The sequence below is a fragment of the Salvelinus namaycush genome, chromosome 10 (genome assembly GCF_016432855.1).
Source record: "Salvelinus namaycush isolate Seneca chromosome 10, SaNama_1.0, whole genome shotgun sequence".
Lineage (NCBI taxonomy): Eukaryota > Metazoa > Chordata > Actinopteri > Salmoniformes > Salmonidae > Salvelinus > Salvelinus namaycush.
In genome coordinates, this window is record NC_052316.1 from 5,378,921 (window position 1) to 5,402,946 (window position 24,026).

Here is a 24,026-nt window from a genome sequence, read left to right on the forward strand (position 1 = left end):
TACAAGGAGTCCTTACGATTGGAGCGTTTCGACATGGTCCATCATCTATAGCATGTCACACGAGGCAACTCATTTTCATTTTACACCTCATGACGTCCTGTCACATAAACGCCCTCCCATCTGACTAATGTGATTTCACACTGTGAAATAATGGGTAAGACTTCACTCACTATCATCATTATTTTCCAAATACATATAGGCAAATTCAGTTAACGTCTCTATAATAACATTTTGTAAAGAACGTTGCAACATTTCCAGGCAATTGACTGGAAATGTACTATTTTGGTATGTCTGCATGCCAGGACAAAAGAGGTACTAACCCGAATGTATGATTGGTATCAGAGCAAAGGTCTATTACTGACAGCATGGTGGGATGAAAAAACAGTCATTCCCTGATTATCCACTGTTCTCTGCATAGCTCTGGGAATGTGATGACAGCATGAGGCAGATCTGCTTTACGATGCCAGCACGTCAATTAAGGCCATTATGACATAGTAATGTAACACAAAGATAAAAATATCATATTATGTCGTCTTTCCACTGCATTCATATAATAAATAAATATATTATTTGTATAAAAAAAATAACGCTGACAGATTTATTTGGACAGGATTCTTAGACAGTATGGATAGAGTACGCCAGTTTGGATGCCTCCGGCTTGAATTAGCCTCGATGTTGATAGACATGGAAATAAAATGTTGGTCCGCGACTCACCCCTTGTCATACGTGTAGTCCTTTTTCAGGGAGTTGGCAGTCTCTTCGCTCACAAACACTGATGGAATGTCAATCTGCTTCAAAATATCCACTGAAAGGGAAAAGAGAAGGAAAAGCTATTTATACATGAGGTGGCCACATATTGATGCCCATCATAAAATGAAATCTAGAACATCATGAAATAACAACACGTTCGAAGGAAGAAATGAAGATTCGAGTCAGTTATCGGTGAAAGATACAAAAATAGAAAGAACGGTATGTTTGTCGAGGCACTACAGTATAACATCTGTCATTTCTGAAATCATTTATTTAGACAGACCATAACTATGGCGAACCACAGATATTTAAAGCTGTTAGATGGGGTAATTTCCAGGGTCTATGTGACCCTTTGAGCCTGAAACGGACTGGCATAGGGAATTTTGGGCAAATGCCTGGTGGGCTGATCCATCTTTAGGCCAATGGGTAATTAAAAAAATATTGAGTCTGTTAAGAAATGTTATCATTATTTTTGGGGGCAGAATTACCATTTTGGCTAATGGGCTGCTGTCCCATTCAGATACCAGCCCAAAGTAGTTTAGTAGAACGGACAATTTGCCCCTGGTGCGCTGATTTATTATTCCAGTCTGCCCCTGCGTTGAGGCTGATGCCCACTTGTGCCACTGTCTTATATATGATTCTGCTCATGCACGACTGTGGGCATATTGTGGGTATATTACTAGTTGGTAGGGCCCACAGAACCCCGGTGACATAAATCTCTTGGATGGCTGATAAGTTAACAAATGGCTCGCTGACCAACGTTTGAAAATAACCCATCCGACTGGATGATCCGTCCTAGACAATTACCAGCACGGGGTCCTGTCTTGATTATTCATCATACATAGTCATACACCCCAGAGCAAGAGGCGGGAGACAAGCGACAAACTATGTGAAGAATAAGCTGTTGAGAAAAGAGAAACTGTACAGATATCCCTCCTCCCAAAAACTTAATTTGATGGGAGATAGGGCACTGTGAATTTCCGGGCCGATCGAGCCGTTTGGACAGGGTTGAACTGTTTGGCGACGTACTGAAAACCAGAGCACCACATTCCTCCACAACGACACAAGAGTCGGAATTGGCGCTATTTGCTGCAGTATCACTAAGTCCCAGCGAGTCCGAAAAGTCCTCTAGGCTCAGGTTTTGGGAATCAAAGCTGTATTGACCCCGAATGAGGAGATACATGAACAGACGACTGTGTGCAGTGCTGCTGCACGTCTGTGTTTTTGTTTGTGTGTGCAGTGCAGAAGAGAAGGATTGGAAGAGAGGGGGGAAACTTACGATCATTGGATCCCATGCTGATTAAGTCATCAGAGTCCACGTTGTGAACAATCGCCGCCTTGTACCCGGCCTTCTGAGCGTTAAGGACCTGCGGGAGACAAAACCTTTGTGTTCATTGTGTGTGTGTGGTTCCTATGGATCAGTGTGTGTTCAGCCAGCCCATCCCACCTAAATATCTTTGTACTGTATCCATTCTGTGACAGCTATCTCCGTAACTACTTTGTAACTGACATCACTTCAGGACAGGGAGTGTGTGGTTCAGTTGAATATTTGTCAATGTCCATGCATTTGTATACTATGTGCGTATAATGATAATGACATGCTATATGGACACACCACCACATGAAGGAGAACAAGGCAAGACTTTGCATAGCATGTAATGTAGCTGAACACATAGCATTCTGAAAGAAATCAATGGCTAAAATAACTTATTTGACATAGTAGCTTGTAGAGGGTATGTAATCAGTGGTGACCCATCATTCAGGGCAGGTGGGGCAGAGCAGAGGCCCACCTGTTTCGTTAAATTATAAAATGTTATTCTGGCATTAATTCGTGCCACATATCAGTTCAGCATACAATGTAAAAAAAACAATCCTTGAGTTAATAAAGCAGCATACAAACTTGGTCTATTTCTTGAGTAAGGCAGCTCCAAAATGCATTGGTTTCAGCCTAGCTCACTGCTTTCTGTGGTGGAGGAGCAGCCAGCAAGAGCACAGAGCATAGGCGTTGTTAATCTTATCTGGTTGTGCCGTGATTGGCTCAGGGTTCTGTCACTCATGGGGACACTACGTCACCACAGAATCTACTGGAGAGATAGGCAGTTCAACCCCGCTTGTGTGCTGCCATAGATTTACCGTAAAAGTGCCCTTCCAAGAAGGCTTAAGGTCATTGGCCACATATAAAATGACATCAAATCACATTATATCTCCCGTAGCTTTGATTGGACTGATCATGTCAACATCATACTTTCAAAATCTCAGCTAGCAAATTAGCTAGCTAGATAAGCAGTCATCATCATGAATCACGGTGACGATCTACTGGCAAATGCTTTTCAATCCTTGTCATATGACGAGAAATTAGAGATAAAATGTCTCTGTGCCATTGGACATAAACGTCACACAACAAGTCGGAAATTGCAAATTCGACAATGAGAGGTTTGGAAGGAAGCAGTGGCTGACTGAGTGTTGCTTCCCCTGCCTGCTTTTCGGTGGAGAGGGTGTGTGGTCCAAGTCTGGGTTTAAGGATTTAAAACATCTGAAAGTCTCTCAAAACATGAGAATTGTGCATCACATGTAGACAATGCTGTTAACCTGGGATTACTGGGGAAATCAAACATTGTGGCTCAGCTAGACATATAGACGAGCCATGTCCTTCACAACCAACAAACGGAGGAGAATAGGTACATGCTTGCCAGAATTATAGCATGCATTAAATTGTGTGGTAATTGTGAGACAGCACAAGGGCCATGACGAGTCAGCCGACTCCTTGAACTCAGGCATTTACAGGTGTATTTTTGAGAGCATGCGTGAAGGAGATTACTGGCTACAAAGGCATTATGACGACCAACCCTTTCTTAAGGGTACATTAAGCACGATCCAAAACAAACCTTTGGATTGTATCTATGACGTGTACAGAGAAGCTATAGCTAAGGAGGTGTCTGAGACTCCTTTTGCATCTGTACAAGCAGACTGACGTCTCCTGTAAATCACATATGGTAATAGTGCTGCGCTACATGTTATCAGACCACAGTGTGTGTGTGAGCTTTTTGGAGTTTGTAGAGGTTAAGGACAAACAAAACTGGTGTTTGCCTCTCCAACACCATCAAACAAGTCCTAGCGCCACTGGACGTGAAGGAGAAGCTGGTTGTACAAACTTACGATGGGGCAGCGGTGATGAGTGGTGAATGAGATCACCATCAGTGAGGCATATGACCTATCCATGAAACTTAAGGATCACACATTTCTGCAACTGCTCAAGTTATTTTCTTTGGTCATGTCAGAGGTGGATGTTTAGTACAATTTAATGCAGAAACGAACCATTGACGCAGCAGGAAATGCCGGCGCAATCGACAACTTCAAGGTGAACATGAAAAAAATTGGCGCGCAAACTGATGCACTGGCCAAGAGGACATGTCGATGCCACTGAACCAGGGCAGAGAAACCTTGACACTGCACCTGTGATGGAGGCATGCGACACAATCGCTGCTCATGTGCAAGAAAGGTCTTCTGAAAGTGACCACTTAATTGTGGCAAAGTTGGTAGACAACTAGTTTTTACCCCAATATGAACATTCCTTTCCGACCGCAGAGCTCCAGTGTTCTACCAAGCTATGGCCCGTGGGAAACGGACCTCTCTACCGGCATGAGAACGGTGCTGTCCGTCCCTACCAGAATCCTGAGCTGCACACTAGAAAGATGTCACTTTCTTTACTGAAATCACTCTATGAGGACAACCTGCAAAAGGCTTTTGTCTGAGACGGTCTCTTTTCTCAAAATCATTATCACCACTAATCTGATGACAACCGCTGAGTCAGAGAGAAACTTTTACACCCTTAAAATGATTTTTAAAAACCTACACACGCAACACCATGGGCCAGAAAAAGTTGAATGTATTGGCCATGTTGTCAATCCAGCATGACTTCATCCAGAGAATACCAGACTTTGATGACAAAGTCATTGAGAAAATTTCCCACAACCAGGACCGCCGTGCCACCTTCCTGTTCATGTGAGCACAACACAACAACGGTGAGTCCAAAAATATATTTTGTATGCTGCTGCATAAATAATGTAAATGCCAGGGAGATATGTATACAGTATAATATTCTGGTATCATTTTCTGTAGCTATGCTAAGCTAACAAAATGTATTGTTCATTCAGACAAAGAGGATGAGAGAAGAGATGGTTGTTTGAGGGAATCGAGATGCTAGCAGACATTAGCGCAGGGCTGCCTTTTTGTTTGTCACTGGAATTTTCTGCACTCGGTGTGTGTGAGTGTACACATGTTTGTGTTGAGTGCAAAGCTGTATAAGGCCCAGTATTTGCCTGTGAGGGTGTATTGTGTGTGTGTGCATCAATGACTACAGTGTGTCTGCAACCGCGAGTGTCTACGCAGGAATAAATACTTTTTGTGTGTTCTGAGAGCTACCGCAGGCCACAGTGTGTACACGTCTGTGTGTGCGTTTGTGTGTGAACGTCTGTGCGCGCGCATCTGCGTGTGTGTGCTTCTTGGTTTGTGTCTCCATATGTATGAGGCTGTCTTTGAGAAGAGCCAGCAGATGATTCCTGTCGCAGTCTCTCCCCCATCCCCTTCATTCCCACAGCATTAAAGTCTCCTATGAGAGAGAAAGTCATCCCCCACAGAGGAGACGAATGCAAAACCATTGAGGCCCTGCTAAGAAACTGGAATCTACATAATCCTATCTTGACTGTGACAACAGGAGATTGGTCACAAACATAAAAACGGAGATAACAGATGATTTGTGTACTCAAAATTGTGACTGTAGGCGGTTAGTTACAAAAACGCTGTTTTGGTATGATATCTTGAGCTAAGAATGCTGCTAGTGTTTTGACAACTCTATGATGGTGGCGGAAGTAAGGAGCTTGACTTTGGGGCTATGTTTTTTGTATTCTTATACGTGTTTTTTTCATGTTCTTTAAGGGTTTTAAGTGTCCTTGTTTTTCAGTGTAATCGTGAGAAGCCCCTCAGGCTGCTTCACCTCTGATGCCAGCATGTGGTCTGCCTGCAATCTGAGAGGAATTCAACCTCTACTGGCTCACAGAATGTTTGCATGGGCAGAGATAAGGACATTCAGTGCATTCCTCTCAGACTGCAGGACGAGAGAGAGGGAGAGAAAGAAAGAGAAAGAAGATGAAAAGAGAGGGGGTGCAAATCAGAGCCTACCAAGACACAAATCTTCACATTGATAAATCGATAACATGCATACGCACGCATGCTTGGATGGACACACAACCACACACAGCAAATCGCTATTTTCTTGATCCCAGACTGAAGGCACAACATGTCTGCAAACTAACGACGGAGCAACAACAACATCCTCGATCACAATTTAACAGCACTTATTGTGCTTGTTAATTACTGTAATCCCCGGGAAGAAAAACCATATCAAATAAAAAATAATATTTGTCACATGTACGAATATAAGGGGTGTAGACTTTACCGTAAAATGCTTGCTTATGAGCCCTTCCCAACGATGCAGAGTTAAAAAAAGATTTGGAAAATGTAAATAGTAACACAATCAAAAGCACACTCCATTAATGATGCGCTTCCATTGCAGTTAGCTTGACAGTGTCTTTATTGAAGTCTATACCTCTCAACCGAGGTCCATGGGCAGACACAAAATCTTTGAGTCTAAAGGATAACTGCAATACTAAATGGACATAGTGTCTTTGTGAAGCCTTTGCGAAGGGTTAATAAGCTGCGTATGATGCAATATAGAGTCTGGACCATCTGTGTAGCAGATATAGACTCTAGCGTCCTGATGTGGCGGTGACACAGTGGGGTGCAATGTGAGCTTTCAGGCAAGCATCTGCACATGCTTCCGTTAAGTATCAGCATGTGTGTTTGTGAATGGATGTGTGAATTTATAAATCACAAGTAACTGCGTCAACCAAGGAATATTTATTGGTGGTCACTGGTCAGTCACCAAAGAAATGTGTTAGCCATCTCCCATGCACAAACATTTAAGTGCACTGAGGACTGTTGATGATAAATGACAAATTCACAAAATAATTGTTATTTTCTTCTCTGCTTTTTATCCCATTTCCAGGTTCACTTTCAGTGCAGTGAAGTCAGCTAAAACTTTTGAATTTAGCAAAAATAATAATTTAAATATATGTTTTTTAAGCTCCCATGCAGTCTTTTTAATTCAATTTTTAAATCATCACTGTATGACTAATAAACAACTGTGTGTTTATTTCATGAAAAATAATTTAACGAGTCCGACGGGAAGAATATACTGCTTTCTAAGGGAACAGGCCCAAATCCCTGTCATTTGCGTGAAGAAAAGATTAAGAAAAAGGGGGCGGAGGTCGGGCCTTCGAATTCTGAGAATTCGTAGGCGAATGAGTAAACCCCCACTGCCATCCGTTCTATTGGCCAACGTGCAATCATTGGAAAATAAAATCGATAATCTACGACCAAGATTATCCTACCAACGGACATTAAAAACTGTAATATCTTATGTTTCACCGAGTCGTGGCTGAATGACGACACGGATAATACAGAGCTGGCGGGATTTTCCATGCACCGGCAGGACAGAGAAGCTACATCTGGTAAGACGAGGGGTGGGGGTGTGTGTCTATTTGTCAATAACAGCTGGTGGCGATGTCTAATATTAAAGAAGTATTGAGGTATTGCTCGCCTGAGGTAGTGTGGTCTACAGTTTATCATAAGGTACTCTATCTACCAAGAGAGTTCACATTTATATTATTCGTAGCCGTCTATTTACCACCACAAACCGATGCTGTCACTAAGACCGCACTCAATGAGCTGTATACGGCCATAAGCAAACAAGAAAATGCTCATCCAGAAGCGGCGCTCCTAGTGGCCGGGGACTTTAATGAAGGCAAACTTAAATCCGTTTTACCTCATTTATACCAGCATGTCACATGTGCAACCAGAGGGAAAAAAACTCTAGACCACCTTTACTCCACACAGAGAGATGTATACAAAGCTCTCCCCCGCCCTCCATTTGGCAAATCTGACCATAATTTCATCCTCCTGATTCCTGCTTACAAGCAAAAACTAAAGCAGGAAGTACCAGTGACTTGCTCAATACGGAAGTGGTCAGATGGCGCGGATGCTACGCTACAGGACTGTTTTGCTAACACAGACTGGAATATGTTCTAGGATTAATCCTATGACATTGAGGAGTATACCACCTCAGTCATCGGCTTCATCAATAAGTGCATCGACGACGTCCCCACAGTGACCGTACGTACATATCCCAACCAGAAGCCATGGATTACAGGCAACATCCGCATCGAGCTAAAGGCTAGAGCTGCCGCTTTCAAGGAGCGGGACACTAATCCGGACGCGTAAGAAATCCCGTTATGCCCTCAGACGAACCATCAAACAAGCAAAGCGTCAATACAGGATTAAGATTAAATCCTACTACACCGGCTCTGATGCTAGTCGGATGTGGCAGGGCTTGCAAACTATTACGGACTACAAAGGGAAACCCAGACGCGAGCTGCCCAGTGACGCGAGCCTACCAGATGAGCTAAATGCCTTTTATGCTCGCTTTGAGGCAAGCAACACTGAAGCATGCATGAGAGCACCAGCTGTTCTGGACGACTGTGTGATAACGCTCTCGTTAGCTGATATAAATTCTTTAAAACGGGGCAACATTCAGAGAGCATCCTGACCAGATGCACCATCGAGAGCATCTTGACCGGTTGCATCACCGCCTGGTATGGCAACTGCTCGGCATCTGACCGTAAGGCGCTACAGAGGGTAGTGTGTACGGCCCAGTACATCACTGGGGCCAAGCTTCCTGCCATCCAGGACCTATATACTAGGCGGTGTCAGAGGAAAGCCCAAAAAAATGTCAAAGACTCCAGTCACCCAAGTCAGACTGTTTTCTCTGCTACCACATGGCAAGCGTACCGGAGCGCCACGTCTAGGACCAAAAGGCTCCTTAACAGCTTCTACCCCCAAGCCATACGACTGCTGAACAATTAATCAAATGGCCACCTGACTATTTACATTGACACTAACCTGTACCCCCGCACATTGACTCGGTACCGGTACCCCCTGTATATAGCCTCGTTATTGTTAACACAATAAATTATCTTTTATTATTTTTTACTTTAGATTATTTGGTAAATATTTTCTTAACACTTTCTTGAACTGCACTGTTGGTTAAGGGCTTGTAAGTAAGCATTTCACAGTAAGATCTACACTGCATTCGGCGCATGTGACAAATAAAGTTTGATTCGATTTTTTGATTTGGTAAAAAAAAAAAATATGTATTTCTCTGAATCTCCTTTTTCCATTAAAATGCTCATTCGAATCATGTGGGCAGATAGGATCATCTAGACTAGTCTACAGCCTAACCCGCTTACCCCGTCAAAGTGGGAGGATACATATGCAAATAAAAATATGAATGGTCATTGGTCAGAATAATCAGATCGCAGGGTTTTTTATAGATCAAAAACTTAGGTGGTGGGCATGGCAATGGGTACAGGACTTTAGAGAACCCATCTTGGTGGGTTAGACATTTTTATATATTTAAGCCAATTTCCTGCAATTCTACACATTTCTCCATGGAGCTAATCGAAATTGTTTCAATTTTAAAGCAAATCTCCTGCAATTCTACACATTTTGCCAAGGAGCTGAAAGAAAATGTTACCGTTTTAAAGCTAATTTCCTGCAATTCTATGCATTTTGCCATGGCTAATGCTTTGTTCTTTTGTTCAAACATAACAAAATCAATACTGTTAAATTCATTGTTTTGAGAATTTTCAATTCGCCCTGACTCTAGCTTTTATTGTGGTGATTGTTAGTTTTCAGATTATATTATAAAAGATATATAGGTCCATTATCATTTCTACATATTTTAAATCTTGTTTTAGTCAGTTAATAAGTTTACACTGAAAGCATCTTTCCAGCCCGCCCAAGGATTTCAATGGCAGAAAAATCCCTAGATCAGATTGTGATATTATGTCAAAACTCTATCCCACCTGAACAGGGTGAAATTCCAGGCAAAAAAACCTCATAGTGTGGAAATATATATTTATAAACAAGGAAATCATGTTTTTGACTGCACTGCCCCTTTAAGTATTTTGTATGTGTATTGGATAGCGAGAGAGAGAGCTGAAATGTAGGAGAGAGAGCGTGCTGAAAGAGCAGTGGACCGGATTCGAACCTATGCTGACAGCGATACATCGTACATGTGTACCCTTTTAACCTTCAATGCCAATTTGATCAATATGTGGTTTACTAGATAGCCTAATTAACAGAACTTTGCAATTAACAATAATTTCATTAACTGTGCCTTGCTTTTTCTGCCTCAGTGCTCTAAGTACTCCCTCATACCAGAAAACATATGAGGGAGAAATTAGAGCACTGAGCAGAAAAAGCAAGGCAATGGTATGGAATGGTATATTTAAAAAGGTAACACTAGTAATTCATTTCCCAAATGTAGTCATTTACTCTGCACTTATTACTTAATTACCATGTGGCTACAAAACAGTATCCTAGGTATTTATCTGGTTATGTTATAGTCCAAAAACACTAACCAGAAAGTGTAACAAATGTAATGTTAAAGTTGAACTTAGGGGAGGGAAAACTGATCTCGTATCAGTTTTGAAGGGTAGAGGTAACCGGAGCATTTGCAGTGGTGGTAGTGTGTGTCTGTGTGTGTGTGTGTGTGTGTGTGCGTGCGTGCGTGCGTGTGTATTCATGAGAGTCTACAACATGTTGTAGTTTTCCAGTGCAGGAGCAGCTAGGTAGGGCGTGAGGAGTTAAGAGGAAGCTTATCAGACATCTCTCTCATTGGTCATGGATTGATGGAGCTGTATAAACTGTGCCACCTGGAGATGCATGACTAACTAGTGCAGTACAGTTAACCCTTGGAGTGCCACAGTGTATGGGTAGGGCAGAGAGTGCAGAAAGTTGTATAGTAAAATCAAAGACTACTGCAGAAACTATGAGAATATAAAGGTTCAGAACTTTTGTGAAACATCACATTTGTGAAAAATATATGACAAATGGTGTTCAGAGATCGATGCGAGGGGTTGAGTGGAGCTGAAAGGTGGGACTAAAAATATCCGTAAAAAGTATATAGGTTCAGAACATTTGTGAAACAGCACAGTTGAAAAATAAACTCAGCAAAAAAAGAAACGTCCCTTTTTCAGGACCCTGTCTTTCAAAGATAATTCGTAAAAATCCAAGTAACTTCACAGACCTTCATTGTAAAGGGTTTAAACACTGTTTTCCATGCTTGTTCAATGAACCATAAACAATTGGATCCAAGATGGCGTAGCAGTGTAGGCGTGTTTTGTTTGTCCTCTCGTGTACTTTTGTATTTTTCGTATTTTTTGTATATATTTAAAAAAAAATCTATCTCTTTTCGATTTTTAATTCAATTATACCTTCCGGTAACCTGCCTCACCCAATGTGATACGGAATCGCTATTATTTTTAACTTTGGAACACATTCAAGAACCTCCAGTAGCTAACCAGCTAATCAGCTACAAGCTATTTAGTCATTTTTAGCCACTGCTAGCGGCTTTTACCTTCTGCACAGACACCAGCCCTGTTCTTAGCCTGGATATTACTCACCAATCTACCAGCATCGGACTGTCTCTCCACAACAACGCCGGATTCCTGCCGTAATCCCTGAGCCACTACTTCTGATCCTCACAGCTAGCTTGCAGCTAGCTAGCTCACAGCTAGCTTGCACCCTCCGTGGCACCCATTACCGAAGCTATCCCTGAGGCCCACCCCCGGCCTACTCAGCTGTTTACCCGAACCCCACTCATACACGACTAGAGCCCAATACTCCACCGGATCCTTGCTGTAAACTCTGGACCTTGGCACCGGATCACCACTGCTACCGATTGGCTATAGTGGCTAACGCCACTGCCATGAAGCTAGCACCAGTTAGCAAACAAAATTCTACAATACCTCTTTCGCCATCTGGCTTGGATTCTCTGTCGACACGGCGCCCCGCCGCACCACCACGTCTGGTCTGCCGACGAATACTCCATCCGCTGTGCCCTCAACCGGCCTCCGTCTGAGCAGACCCCCTCCGTCTGAGCAGACCACCCCCGGGCTACTAACTTTAAACGCTGCGTGCTAGCGTAGTGGCGGCTTCCCTGTTCCACCTACTGCTGCCCCCTGGACACTATGATCACTTGGCTACATAGCTGATGCCTGCTGGACTGTCCATTAATCACGGTACTCCATTCTGTTTATTTGTGTTTTATCTGTCGGCCCCAGCCGCGAACTCAGGCTCTGTGTGTAGTTAATCCGACCCTCTCTGCCTAGTCATCGCCATTTTACCTGCTGTTGTTGTGTTAGCTGACTAGCTGCTGTTGTCTCACCTGTTGTTTTAGCTAGCTCTCCCAATCAAGACCTGCAATTACTTTATGCCTTACTGTATGTCTCTCTCAAATATCAATATGCCTTGTATACTGTTGTTCAGGTTAGTCATCATTGTTTTAGTTTACAATGGACCCCGTAGATCCACTCCTCATACCTCTGATACCTCCTTTGTCCCACCTCCCACACATGCGGTGACCTCACCCATTATAACCAGCATGTCCAGAGATACAACCTCTTATCATCACCCAGTGCCTGGGCTTAGCTCCGCTGTACCCGCACCCCACCATACCCCTGTCTGCACATTATGCCCTGAATATATTCTACCACGCCCATAAATCTGCTCCTTTTATTCCTTGTCCCCAACGCTCTAGGCGACCAGTTTTGATAGCCTTTAGCCGCACCCTCATCCTACTACTCCTCTGTTCCTCGGGTGATGTGGAGGTAAACCCAGGCCCTGCATGTCCCCAGGCACCCTCATTTGTTGACTTCTGTGATCGAAAAAGCCTTGGTTTCATGCATGTCAACATCAGAAGCCTCCTCCCTAAGTTTGTTTTACTCACCGCTTTAGCACACTCTAACAACCCTGATGTCCTTGCCGTTTCTGAATCCTGGCTTAGGAAGGCCACCAAAAATTCTGAGATTTCCATACCCAACTATAACACTTTCCGTCAAGATAGAACTGCCAAAGGGGGAGGAGTTGCAATCTACTGCAGAGATAGCCTGCAAAGTTCTGTCATACTTTCCAGGTCTATGCCCAAACAGTTCGAACTTCTAATTTTAAAAATTAATCTCTCCAGAAATAAGTCTCTCACTGTTGCCGCCTGCTACCGACCCCCCTCAGCTCCCAGCTGTGCTCTGGACACCATCTGTGAATTGATCGCCCCCCATCTAGCTTCAGAGTTTGTTCTGTTAGGTGACCTAAACTGGGATATGCTTAACACCCCGGCAGTCCTACAATCTAAGCTAGATGCCCTCAATCTCACACAAATCATCAAGGAACCCACCAGCTACAAACCTAAATCCGTAAACATGGGCACCCTAATAGACATTATCCTGACCAACTTGCCCTCCAAATACACCTCTGCTGTCTTCAATCAGGATCTCAGCGATCACTGCCTCATTGCCTGTATCCGCTACGGGTCCGCGGTCAAACGACCACCCCTCATCACTGTCAAACGCTCCCTAAAACACTTCTGCGAGCAGGCCTTTCTAATCGACCTGGCCCGGGTATCCTGGAACGATATTGACCTCATCCCGTCAGTTGAGGATGCCTGGTCATTCTTTAAAAGTTACTTCCTCACCATCTTAGACAAGCATGCTCCGTTCAAAAAATGCAGAACTAAGAACAGATATAGCCCTTGGTTCACTCCAGACCTGACTGCCCTCGACCAGCACAAAAACATCCTGTGGCGAACTGCAATAGCATCGAAGAGTCCCCGCGATATGCAACTGTTCAGGGAAGTCAGGAACCAATACACGCAGTCAGTCAGGAAAGCAGTCAGTCAGGAAAGAAATTTGCATCCTGTAGCTCTAACTCCAAAAAGTTCTGGGACACTGTAAAGTCCATGGAGAACAAGAGCACCTGCTCCCAGCTGCCCACTGCACTGAGGCTAGGTAACACGGTCACCACCGATAAATCCGTGATAATCGAAAACTTCAACAAGCATTTCTCAACGGCTGGCCATGCCTTTCTCCTGGCTACTCCAACCTTGGCCAACAGCTCCGCCCCCCCCGCTGCTACTCGCCCAAGCCTCCCCAGCTTCTCCTTTACCCAAATCCAGATAGCAGATGTTCTGAAAGAGCTGCAAAACCTGGACCCATACAAATCAGCTGGGCTTGACAATCTGGACCCTCTATTTCTGAAACTGTCCGCCGCCATTGTCGCACCCCCTATTACCAGCCTGTTCAACCTCTCCTTCGTATCATCTGAGATCCCCAAGGATTGGAAAGCTGCCACGGTCATCCCCCTCTTCAAAGGGGGAGACACCCTGGACCCAAACTGTTACAGACCTATATCCATCCTGCCCTGCCTATCTAAGGTCTTCGAAAGCCAAGTCAACAAACAGATCACTGACCATCTCGAATCCCACCGTACCTTCTCCGCTGTGCAATCCGGTTTCCGAGCCGGTCACGGGTGCACCTCAGCCACGCTCAAGGTACTAAACGATATCATAACCGCCATCGATAAAAGACAGTACTGTGCAGCCGTCTTCATCGACCTGGCCAAGGCTTTCGACTCTGTCAATCACCACATTCTTATCGGCAGACTCAGTAGCCTCGGTTTTTCTAATGACTGCCTTGCCTGGTTCACCAACTACTTTGCTGACAGAGTTCAGTGTGTCAAATCGGAGGGCATGTTGTCCGGCCCTCTGGCAGTCTCTATGGGGGTACCACAGGGTTCAATTCTCGGGCCGACTCTTTTCTCTGTATATATCAATGATGTTGCTCTTGCTGCGGGCGATTCCCTGATCCACCTCTACGCAGACGACACCATTCTGTATACTTCTGGCCCTTCCTTGGACACTGCGCTATCTAACCTCCAAACGAGCTTCAATGCCATACAACACTCCTTCCGTGGCCTCCAACTGCTCTTAAACGCTAGTAAAACCAAATGCATGCTTTTCAACCGTTCGCTGCCTGCACCCGCACGCCCGACTAGCATCACCACCCTGGACGGTTCCGACCTAGAATATGTGGACATCTATAAGTACCTAGGTGTCTGGCTAGATTGCAAACTCTCCTTCCAGACTCATATCAAACATCTCCAATCCAAAATCAAATCTAGTCGGCTTTCTATTTCGCAACAAAGCCTCCTTCACTCACGCCGCCAAACTTACCCTAGTAAAACTGACTATCCTACCGATCCTCGACTTCGGCGATGTCATCTACAAAATAGCTTCCAATACTCTACTCAGCAAACTGGATGCAGTTTATCACAGTGCCATCCGTTTTGTCACTAAAGCACCTTATACCACCCACCACTGCGACCTGTATGCTCTAGTCGGCTGGCCCTCGCTACATGTTCGTCGTCAGACCCACTGGCTCCAGGTCATCTACAAGGCTATGCTAGGTAAAGTGCCGCCTTATCTCAGTTCACTGGTCACGATGGAAACACCCACCCGTAGCACGTGCTCCAGCAGGTGTATCTCACTGATCATCCCTAAAGCCAAAACCTCATTTGGCCGCCTTTCCTTCCAGTTCTCTGCTGCCTGCGACTGGAACGAATTGCAAAAATCTCTGAAGTTGGAGACTTTTATCTCCCTCAACAACTTTAAACATCTGCTATCTGAGCAGCTAACCGATCGCTGCAGCTGTACATAGTCCATCGGTATATAGCCCACCCAATTTACCTACCTCACCCCCATACTGTTTTTATTTATTTACTTTTCTGCTCTTTTGCACACCAGTATCTCTACTTGCACATGATCATCTGATGATTTATCACTCCAGTGTTAATCTGCTAAATTGTAATTATTCGCTCCTATGGCCTATTTATTGCCTACCTCCTCATGCCTTTTGCACACATTGTATATAGATTCTCTTTTTTTTCTTCTACTATGTTATTGACTTGTTTATTGTTTACTCCATGTGTAACTCTGTGTTGTTGTCTGTTCACACTGCTATGCTTTATCTTGGCCAGGTCGCAGTTGCAAATGAGAACTTGTTCTCAACTAGCCTACCTGGTTAAATAAAGGTGAAATAAAAAAATAAAAAATAAAAAATTAATGAACATGCATCTGTGGAATGGTCGTTAAGACACTAACAGCTTACAGACGGTAGGCAATTAAGGTCACAGTTATGAAAACTTAGGACACTAAAGGGGTTTTTCTACTAACTGACAAACACCAAAAGAAAGATGCCCAGGGTTCCTGCTCATCTGCGTGAACGTGCCTTAGGCATGCTGCAAGGAGGCATGAGGACTGCAGATGTGGCCAGGGCAATAAATTGCAATGTCCGTACTGTGGGACGCCTAAAACAGCGCTACAGGGAGACAGGACAGACAGCTGATCGTCCTCGCAGTGGCAGACCACGTGTAACAACACCTGCACAGGATCGGTACATCCGAACATCACACCTGCGGAACAGGTACAGGATGGTAACAACAACTGCACGAGTTACACCAGGAACGCACATTCCCTCCATCAGTGCTCAGACTGTCCGCAATAGGCTGAGAGAGACTGGACTGAGGGCTTGTAGGCCTGTTGTAAGGCAGGTCCTCACCAGACATCACCGGCAACAACGCCGCCTATGGGCACAAACCCACCATCGCTGGACCAGACAGAACCAGACACCAGACTGGCAAAAAGTGCTCTTCACTGACGAGTCGCGGTTTTGTCTCACCAGGGGTGATGGTTGGATTCGCGTTTATCGTCGAAGGAATGAGCGTTACACCGAGGCCTGTACTCTGGAGCGGATCGATTTGGAGGTGGAGGGTCCGTCATGGTCTGGGGCGGTGTGTCACAGCATCATAGGACTGAGCTTGTTTTCATTGTAGGCAATCTCAACGCTGTGCGCGTTACAGGGAAGACATCCTCCTCCCCCTTCCTGCAGGCTCATCCTGACATGACCCTCCAGCATGACAATGCCACGAGCCATACTGCTCGTTCTGTGCGTGATTTCCTGCAAGACAGGAATGCCAGTGTTCTGCCATGGCCAGTGAAGCGCCCGGATCTCAATCCCATTGAGCATGTCTGGGACCTGTTGTATCGGAGGGTGAGGGCTAGGGCCATTACCCCCCTGAAATGTCCAGGAACTTGCAGGTGCCTTGGTGGAAGAGTGGGGTAACATCTCACAGCAAGAACGGGCAAATCTGGTGCAGTCCATGAGGAGGAGATGCACTGCAGTACTTAATGCAGCTGGTGGCCACACCAGATACTGACTGTTACTTTTGATTTTGACCCCCCCCCTTTGTTCAGGGACACATTATTCCATTTCTGTTAGTCACATGTCTGTGGAACTTGTTCAGTTTATGTCTCAGTTGTTGAATCTTGTTATGTTCATACAAATATTTACACGTTTAGTTTTCTGAAAATAAACGCAGTTGACAGTGAGAGGACGTTTCTTTTTTGCTGAGTTTATATTGCAAATAGAAATCAAAACTAGATGGTCTTCAGAGACAGATGGGAGGGGTTTAGGGTAGCTGATGGATCGGACTAAAAACAAACAAAAGATAACTAATGTAAAATATACTTTGTCAGTAAAATGTATATAGTATGTATAAGCTGGAAGTAGAATTTTAAGTGTTGTTAGCTATTAGTTTACTCCAATTGGGGGAGGTGTGGCAGGGTTAGGGGAAAATAAAACATAAAATATTTCAATATAGATTTTATATAGCACCAGTCAAAGGTTCGGACACACCTACTCATTCAAGGGTTATTCTTTATTTTTACTATTTTCTACATTGTAGAATAATAGTGAAGACATCAACACTATGAAATAACACATATGGAATCATGTAGTAACCAAAAAAAGTGTTTAAAAAAATCTAAATATATTTTAGATTTTAGATTCTTCAAAGTAGCCACCCCTTGCCTTGACAGCTGTACACACTCTTGGCATTCTCTCAACCAGCTTCATGAGGTAGTCACCTGGAATACATTTCAATTAACAGGTTTGCCTTGTTAAAAGTTAATTTGTTTAATTTCTTTCCTTCTTAATGCGTTTGAGCCAATCAGTTGTGTTGTGACAAGGTAGGGATGGCATAGCCCTATTTTGTAAAAGACCAAGTCCATATTAATGGCAAGAACAGCTCAAATAAGCAAAGGGAAATTACAGTCCATCATTAATTTAAGATATGAAGATCAGTCAATCTGGAAAATGTCAAGAACTTTGAAAGTTTCTTCAAGTGCAGTCGCAAAAACCATCAAGTGCTATGATGAAACCGGCTCTCATGAGGACCGCCACAGGAAAGGAAGACCCAGAGTTACCTCTGCTGCAGAGGATAAGTTCATTAGAGTTAACTGCATCTCAGATTGCAGCCCAAATACATTCTTCAGAGTTCAAGTAACAGACACATCTCAACATCAACTGTTCAGAGGAGACTGCGTGAATCAGGCCTTCATGGTCGAATTGCTGCAAAGAAACCACTACTAAAGGACACACCAATAATAAGAAGAGACTTGCTTGGGTCAAGAAACACGAGCAATGGACATTAGACCGGTGGAAATCTTTCCTTTGGTCTGATGAGTCCAAATTTGAGATTTCTGGTTCCAACCGCTGTGTCTTTGTGAGATGCAGAGTAGGTGAACGGATGATCTCCACATGTGTAGTTCCCACCGTGAAGTATGGGAGAGGTGGTGTGAAGGTGTATAGGTGCTTTGCTGGTGACACTGTCAGTGATTTATTTAGAATTCAAGGCACACTTAACCAGCATGGCTACCACAGCAATACGCCATCCCATCTGGTTTGCGCTTAGTGGGACTATCATTGGTTTTCAACAGGAAAATGACCTAAAACACATCTCCAGGCTGTGTAAGGGCTATTTGACCAAGAAGGAGAGTGATGGAGTGCTGCATCTGTAATGGGTGCGTGCTGGTGGCAGGGAAGTCAGACGCAGGAAAGTGAACTTGGTATAAACGGAGCAGTTTAATAAATAAAATAAAAACTCAGAAAACCAAAATATACAAAAATAAAATAAGTGGGTACAAAACCCGTCGCACACCAGAACATGACTTGCACAATAACATACAACAAACAATCACCGACAAATACATGAGGGGAAACAGAGGGTTAAATACACAACATGTAATTGATGGGATTGGAACTAGGTGTGATGGAAGACAAGACAAAACCAATGGCTGAAGTCGTGACAGCATCAGATGACCTGGCCTCCACAATCACCCGACCTCAACCCAATGGAGATGGTTGGGGATGAGTTAGACCGCTAGAGTGAAGGAAAAGCAGGCAACAAGTGCTCAGCATATCTGGGAACTCCTTCAAGACTGTTCGAAAAGCATTCCTCATGAAGCTGGTTGAGAGAATGCAAAGCTGTCATCAAGGCAAAAGGTGGCTACTTTGAAGAATCTAAAATATATTCTGATTTTGGTTACTTTTTTGGTTACTACATGATTCCATATGTTATTTCATAGTTGTCATGTCTTCACTATTATTCAACAATGTAGAAAATAGTAAAATAAAGAAAAACCCTTAGATGAGTAGGTGTGTCCAAACCTTTGACTGGTACTGTATATATTTACAAAAAATATGTATGGGGGATTGGAAATGATGCAGACAATTACATTGATGGAAGCTACAATATCTGCAATATTAAAGCTGATCTACCCCCTAAAAAAATAGTATTTAAAAAAAGAATATGGAATGTTTAAGTACTGCTCTAATGAGTCAAACACACGCACACGACCTTACGCGAGACAGTGGGCACAACAGTGGGATCCATAGCCTTGGTGGTGAGACAAAGACAGCTGACAGCATCAGTAATTACTGCCGCATCGGGGTGTGTGTGTGTGACTGTGTGTTGCTGCGTTGGAAGCCAGCACTGCTGAATCATGGCTCCTCAAACGGTGGTGCAGACAACAACCAACGTCTCCTGGACTGGAGTTGTCATCCTCTCCTCTCCTGGCCAACTGAGGCTCTCTCTGTTACCATCCCCTCCCCCTACTGTTTATACAGCAGCTACACATCAGTTCCTCTCTTCACTAGGCTGGATTCACACTCCTTGATCTCTCTCTCACTCTCTTTCTCTTGCACTTGCTCAGTCTGCCATCTCTCACGTTCTCTCTCTCTCTCCTTCTTTAGTTCTCCCTCCCTTTCCCTGCATCAACGTCTTGTCCTCCATGCCAATTCCTCTACTTTTATCCACCCCTCCCTCTCTCTCTCTCCGTTCTCGCTCTCTCTGCATTAACCCCTTTTGCCTTCCCTGCCAATTCCTCTCGAGACTTTTCTTCATCTCTCTCTCTCTCGCCCTCTCGCTCTCTTGCTCATTTGCTTTTAGGAAGAATCTGGTGCAAAGTGTAGCTTGGTTTCAAGGTTCAGACTTCTGACTAGATAAGAGCTATTCAAACTGCAGGAAGGGGCTTTGCAACTGATAATACTACAGCACTGAAACAACCGTGCAAGTGTGTGTGTGTGTCCGCCACTCCGTGGAGATGACGTCACAAGGCCACATGTCATTAAGGTCAGGGGAGCAGAGCAGCAGCGCAGACTGTGTTGATACGAAACAGCACGGATACATAACAACAGGGACACAACAGGAGATAAGTCACATCCTGGCTCGCGCTCCCCTGATCCAGACTAGTCATACACATAGGCTATGTGTACTTTTATATGTTTATGGGAAACTGTCCCAAACTGCCATAAAACACAATAGATGTCAGGCTAGTAGAGTAGGCTAAAGGGGAATCCCGTTGTCATTCTCTCTATAGGTTTAATGAAATGAGAGAGAGGGAGGGAGACAAAGGGACAACAGGGCTACTCTGCCATTGTGGATCAGGCAAACACGTGTGTGTGTGTGTCTGTCTGTGTGTGTGTGTGTGTGTGTGTGTGTGTGTGTGTGTGTCTGTGTCTGTGTCTCTGTGTGTGTGTGTGTCACAGTAACCAGAGAGAGCGTGCGAGAGCACGTAATTATATAACACAATCATTGTGTGCCTGCGTGAATGTATATTGAGAGTGTATGAGTGTGTGATGTGTCGTGTGTGTCAAGAGAGTGGCAGGAAAAGGGTTGGTTCGCCGGCTGGAGGGAGGATGGAGGGACTCTTTTGACACAGGCGGACAGGGGTGAGGGGGGTCGGAGAAAGGGGGGTGGTGTGGGTGGGTGGCGTGTAGTGTCAGGTTTCCTTCCCAGTCTCCTTCCCCCACAGCTGGGGTCAGATGGGTCACCAGCGAGCCCCCCCCCTCTCCCGCTCCTATTTCAGAGGCCCAGCAAGCAGGAAGTGTTAACCTTACCCCCTCCTCCTCCTCTCGCTTCTTCCCCACTTCCCCTTTAGCTGCGAGCCCTCTCCCTCGGGAGGCTGGAGTTCTAAAAGGAGCAGCAGTGCTGGAATCCCCTTCGCCTCCCACACGCACACACACATACAGTGCATTCGTCAAGTATTCAGACCCCTTGACTTTCTCCACACTTTGTTTTACGTTACAGCCTTATTCTAAAATTGATGACAGATTTTTTCCCTCATCAATCTACACACAATACCCCATAATGACAAAGCAAAAACAGGTAATTGGAAATGTTTGCGAATGTATAAAAAATTAAATATGACATTTACATAAGCATTCAAACCCTTTACTCAGTACTTTCTTAAAACACCTTCGGCAGCGATTACTGCCTTGAGTCTTCTTGGGTACGACGCTACAAGCTTGGCACCCTGTATTTGGGGAGTTTCTCCCATTCTTCTCTGGAGATCCTCTCAGGCTCTGTCAGGTTGGATGGGGAGCGTCGCTGCACACCTATTTTCAGGTCTCTCCAGAGATGTTCGATCGGGTTCAAGTCCGGGCTCTGGCTGGGCCACTCAAAAACATTGAGAAACTTGTCCCAAAGCCACTCCTGCATTGTCCTGGTTGTGTGCTTAGTGTCGTTGTCGTGGTGGAAGGTGAACCTTGGCCCAGTCTGAGGTCCTGAGCGCTCCGGAGCAGGTTTTCATCAATGATCTCTCTATACTTTGCTACATTCATCTTTGCCTTGATCCTGACTAGTCTCCCAATCCATGCCTCTGGAAAACATCCCCACAGCATGATACTTCCACCACCATGTTTCACCGTAGGGATGGTTCCAGGTTTCCTCCAGACGTGACACTTGGCATTCAGACCAGAGAATCTTTTTTCTCATGGTAAGAGTCCTTTAGGTGCCTTTTGGCAAACTCCAAGCGGGCTGTTATGTGCCTTTTACTGAGCAGTGTCTTCCGTCTGGCCACTACCATAAAGGGCTGATTGGTGGAGTGCTGCAGAGATGGTTGTCCTTCTGGAAGGTTGTCCCATCTCCACAGAGGAACTCTAGAGCTCTGTTAGAGTGACCATCGAGTTGAAGGTAGGCCTTGAAATACATTCACATGTACACCTCCAATTGTACACCTCCAATTGACTCAAACGATGTCAATTAGCCTATCAGAAGCCATGACTTAATTTTCTGGAATTTTCCAAGCTGTTTAAAGGCACAGTCAACATAGTGTATGGAGTGTGGAGTGGTTGAAAAACTAGTTTTAATGACTCCAACCTAGGTGTATGTAAACTTCCGATTCAACTGTATGTAAATAAGGTACGTGTTTAAATGTTTTTATACATTTGCTAACATTTAAAAAAAAACTGTTTTCGCCCTGCCTGCCTGCTGTCATTATGGGTTATTGTGTGTAGATTGATGAGTTAGAATAAGGCTGTAAGGTAACAAAATTTGGATAAAGGGATGGGGACGGAATACTTTCCAAATGCACTGTACACTCTCCAGTTCACCCATTAACGCTAGTAGTCCCCTCACTTGATCACCTGTACCCCATCCCACACCACCACACACTCCCACAGAGTGGCATGTCTACCCCGGCACATCAAACCCAACACTCACAAGCTCTCAGACTGCCCCGGACACTCAACAGACTGTGCATTACTGTATCTCCCTTTATGTCTGATGGTACTCAGAAACAATCCATTTTCATTCACTTGATCACATGGTACTGTTTAGCGCAATGCTAAAAAAAACACATATGCTGCGAAACATTTCCAGACATTTTTTTACCTCCCTCTGCTCCCCTATTTTGAGCCAAAATAGATTCCTGGATTCTTCCTTTGTTTCTCTGACATTTGAGCTTCTGGTACAGTTAAAAGTCTGGGAGCTGTACAGCTTTGGGGGTGGACGGGGGTTGTATTTAAGGATCTCCTTTTTCTGTACCCCCCCCCCCCCACCTGCTTGATTGGAGATTTATTAATGGTCAATCAAAAGCCTGGAGGCCAACGTAAGACATTAACCCATTCTCTCTCTCTCTCACACACACACACACACACACACACACACACACACACACACACACACACACACACACACACACACACACACACACACACACACACACACACACACACACACACACACACACCACGCCCCTCCTCAAACCTAAGGTCCGTCCACCTACATTATGTCCCTGCCCTTTCCTGAACGCAGTCTCTTGCGCATGCCAGTCCCTCCCCAGCTCTTAGGTAACTCAACTGCTGTAAGAGAACACATCTGTCTGGCTGATCCTGAGTCAGGATCGGTGGCTCTGTGCTGTTTGACTATAGGTAGGAGTTGAAATTCAAGGACTGATTCTACATCAGATCTTAGAGCCAGACTTTCTGCTAATGCTTTGTAAACCTTTGACATCTGCTGTTCTGTGGTCCAGGGGAAGAGTGGGATATTAACTGACTTTGATTTGGGACTGAACTGTCCCTTTAAGTGATCCAATGTCTGGCCGAGTGTGGTATCGGCTGTTCTTAGATCAGTTTGTCTGAAATGCTGACTGATAAGGGGTTCAGTTTGTATCATGGAACAGGCTGATCTGAGGTCAGGCTTAGTGTGTGTGCTAGCGTGTTTGTCTCTGGCTGATGCACGGCGAGCTGGAGAGGGCAGGGGGGCATCCGGTTTCAGTCCTGCCTCGGGAACACCTCGCTGTGTGGTGTGTGTGTGATGCAGAAAGGCCTTATAAGGCATGGAGCGGGAGAGGGACAAGGGAGAGAAAGCCCCACACTACAGCCAGACCGCCTGTTCTAGAGATCAAATCAATTAATCTCCCTCTAGCTTTCATTCTCTCCCACTCACTCTCTTCCATCTCTCTTGACATCTATCATAGAATCCATTACTCCTTACATCTCATAACCCCTCCCCCACTTCCACCTCTTCCCTCCATCAATCCATATATACTTCTATCATTAGCCTAGACTCTTCACTCATTTACAGTGCATTCGGAAAGTATTCAGACCCCTTGACTTTTCCCACACTTTGTTACGTTACAGCCT

At 44.6% G+C, this 24,026-nt stretch overlaps 1 protein-coding gene across 2 annotated transcripts in view; it reads right to left on the reverse strand.

Annotated features, from left to right (window-relative positions):
* LOC120054608 (E3 ubiquitin-protein ligase RNF13-like) overlaps nt 1-24,026 on the reverse strand; it is a 102,581-nt gene that overhangs the window by 25,566 nt on the left and 52,989 nt on the right. For both annotated transcript variants that reach the window (XM_039002080.1, XM_039002082.1), the window contains exons 5-6: nt 2,030-2,117; nt 715-805 (exon numbers count right to left, since the gene is read on the reverse strand). In XM_039002080.1, the coding sequence (XP_038858008.1) occupies nt 715-805; nt 2,030-2,117 (179 nt within the window). The remainder of the gene's footprint in view (nt 1-714; nt 806-2,029; nt 2,118-24,026) is intronic.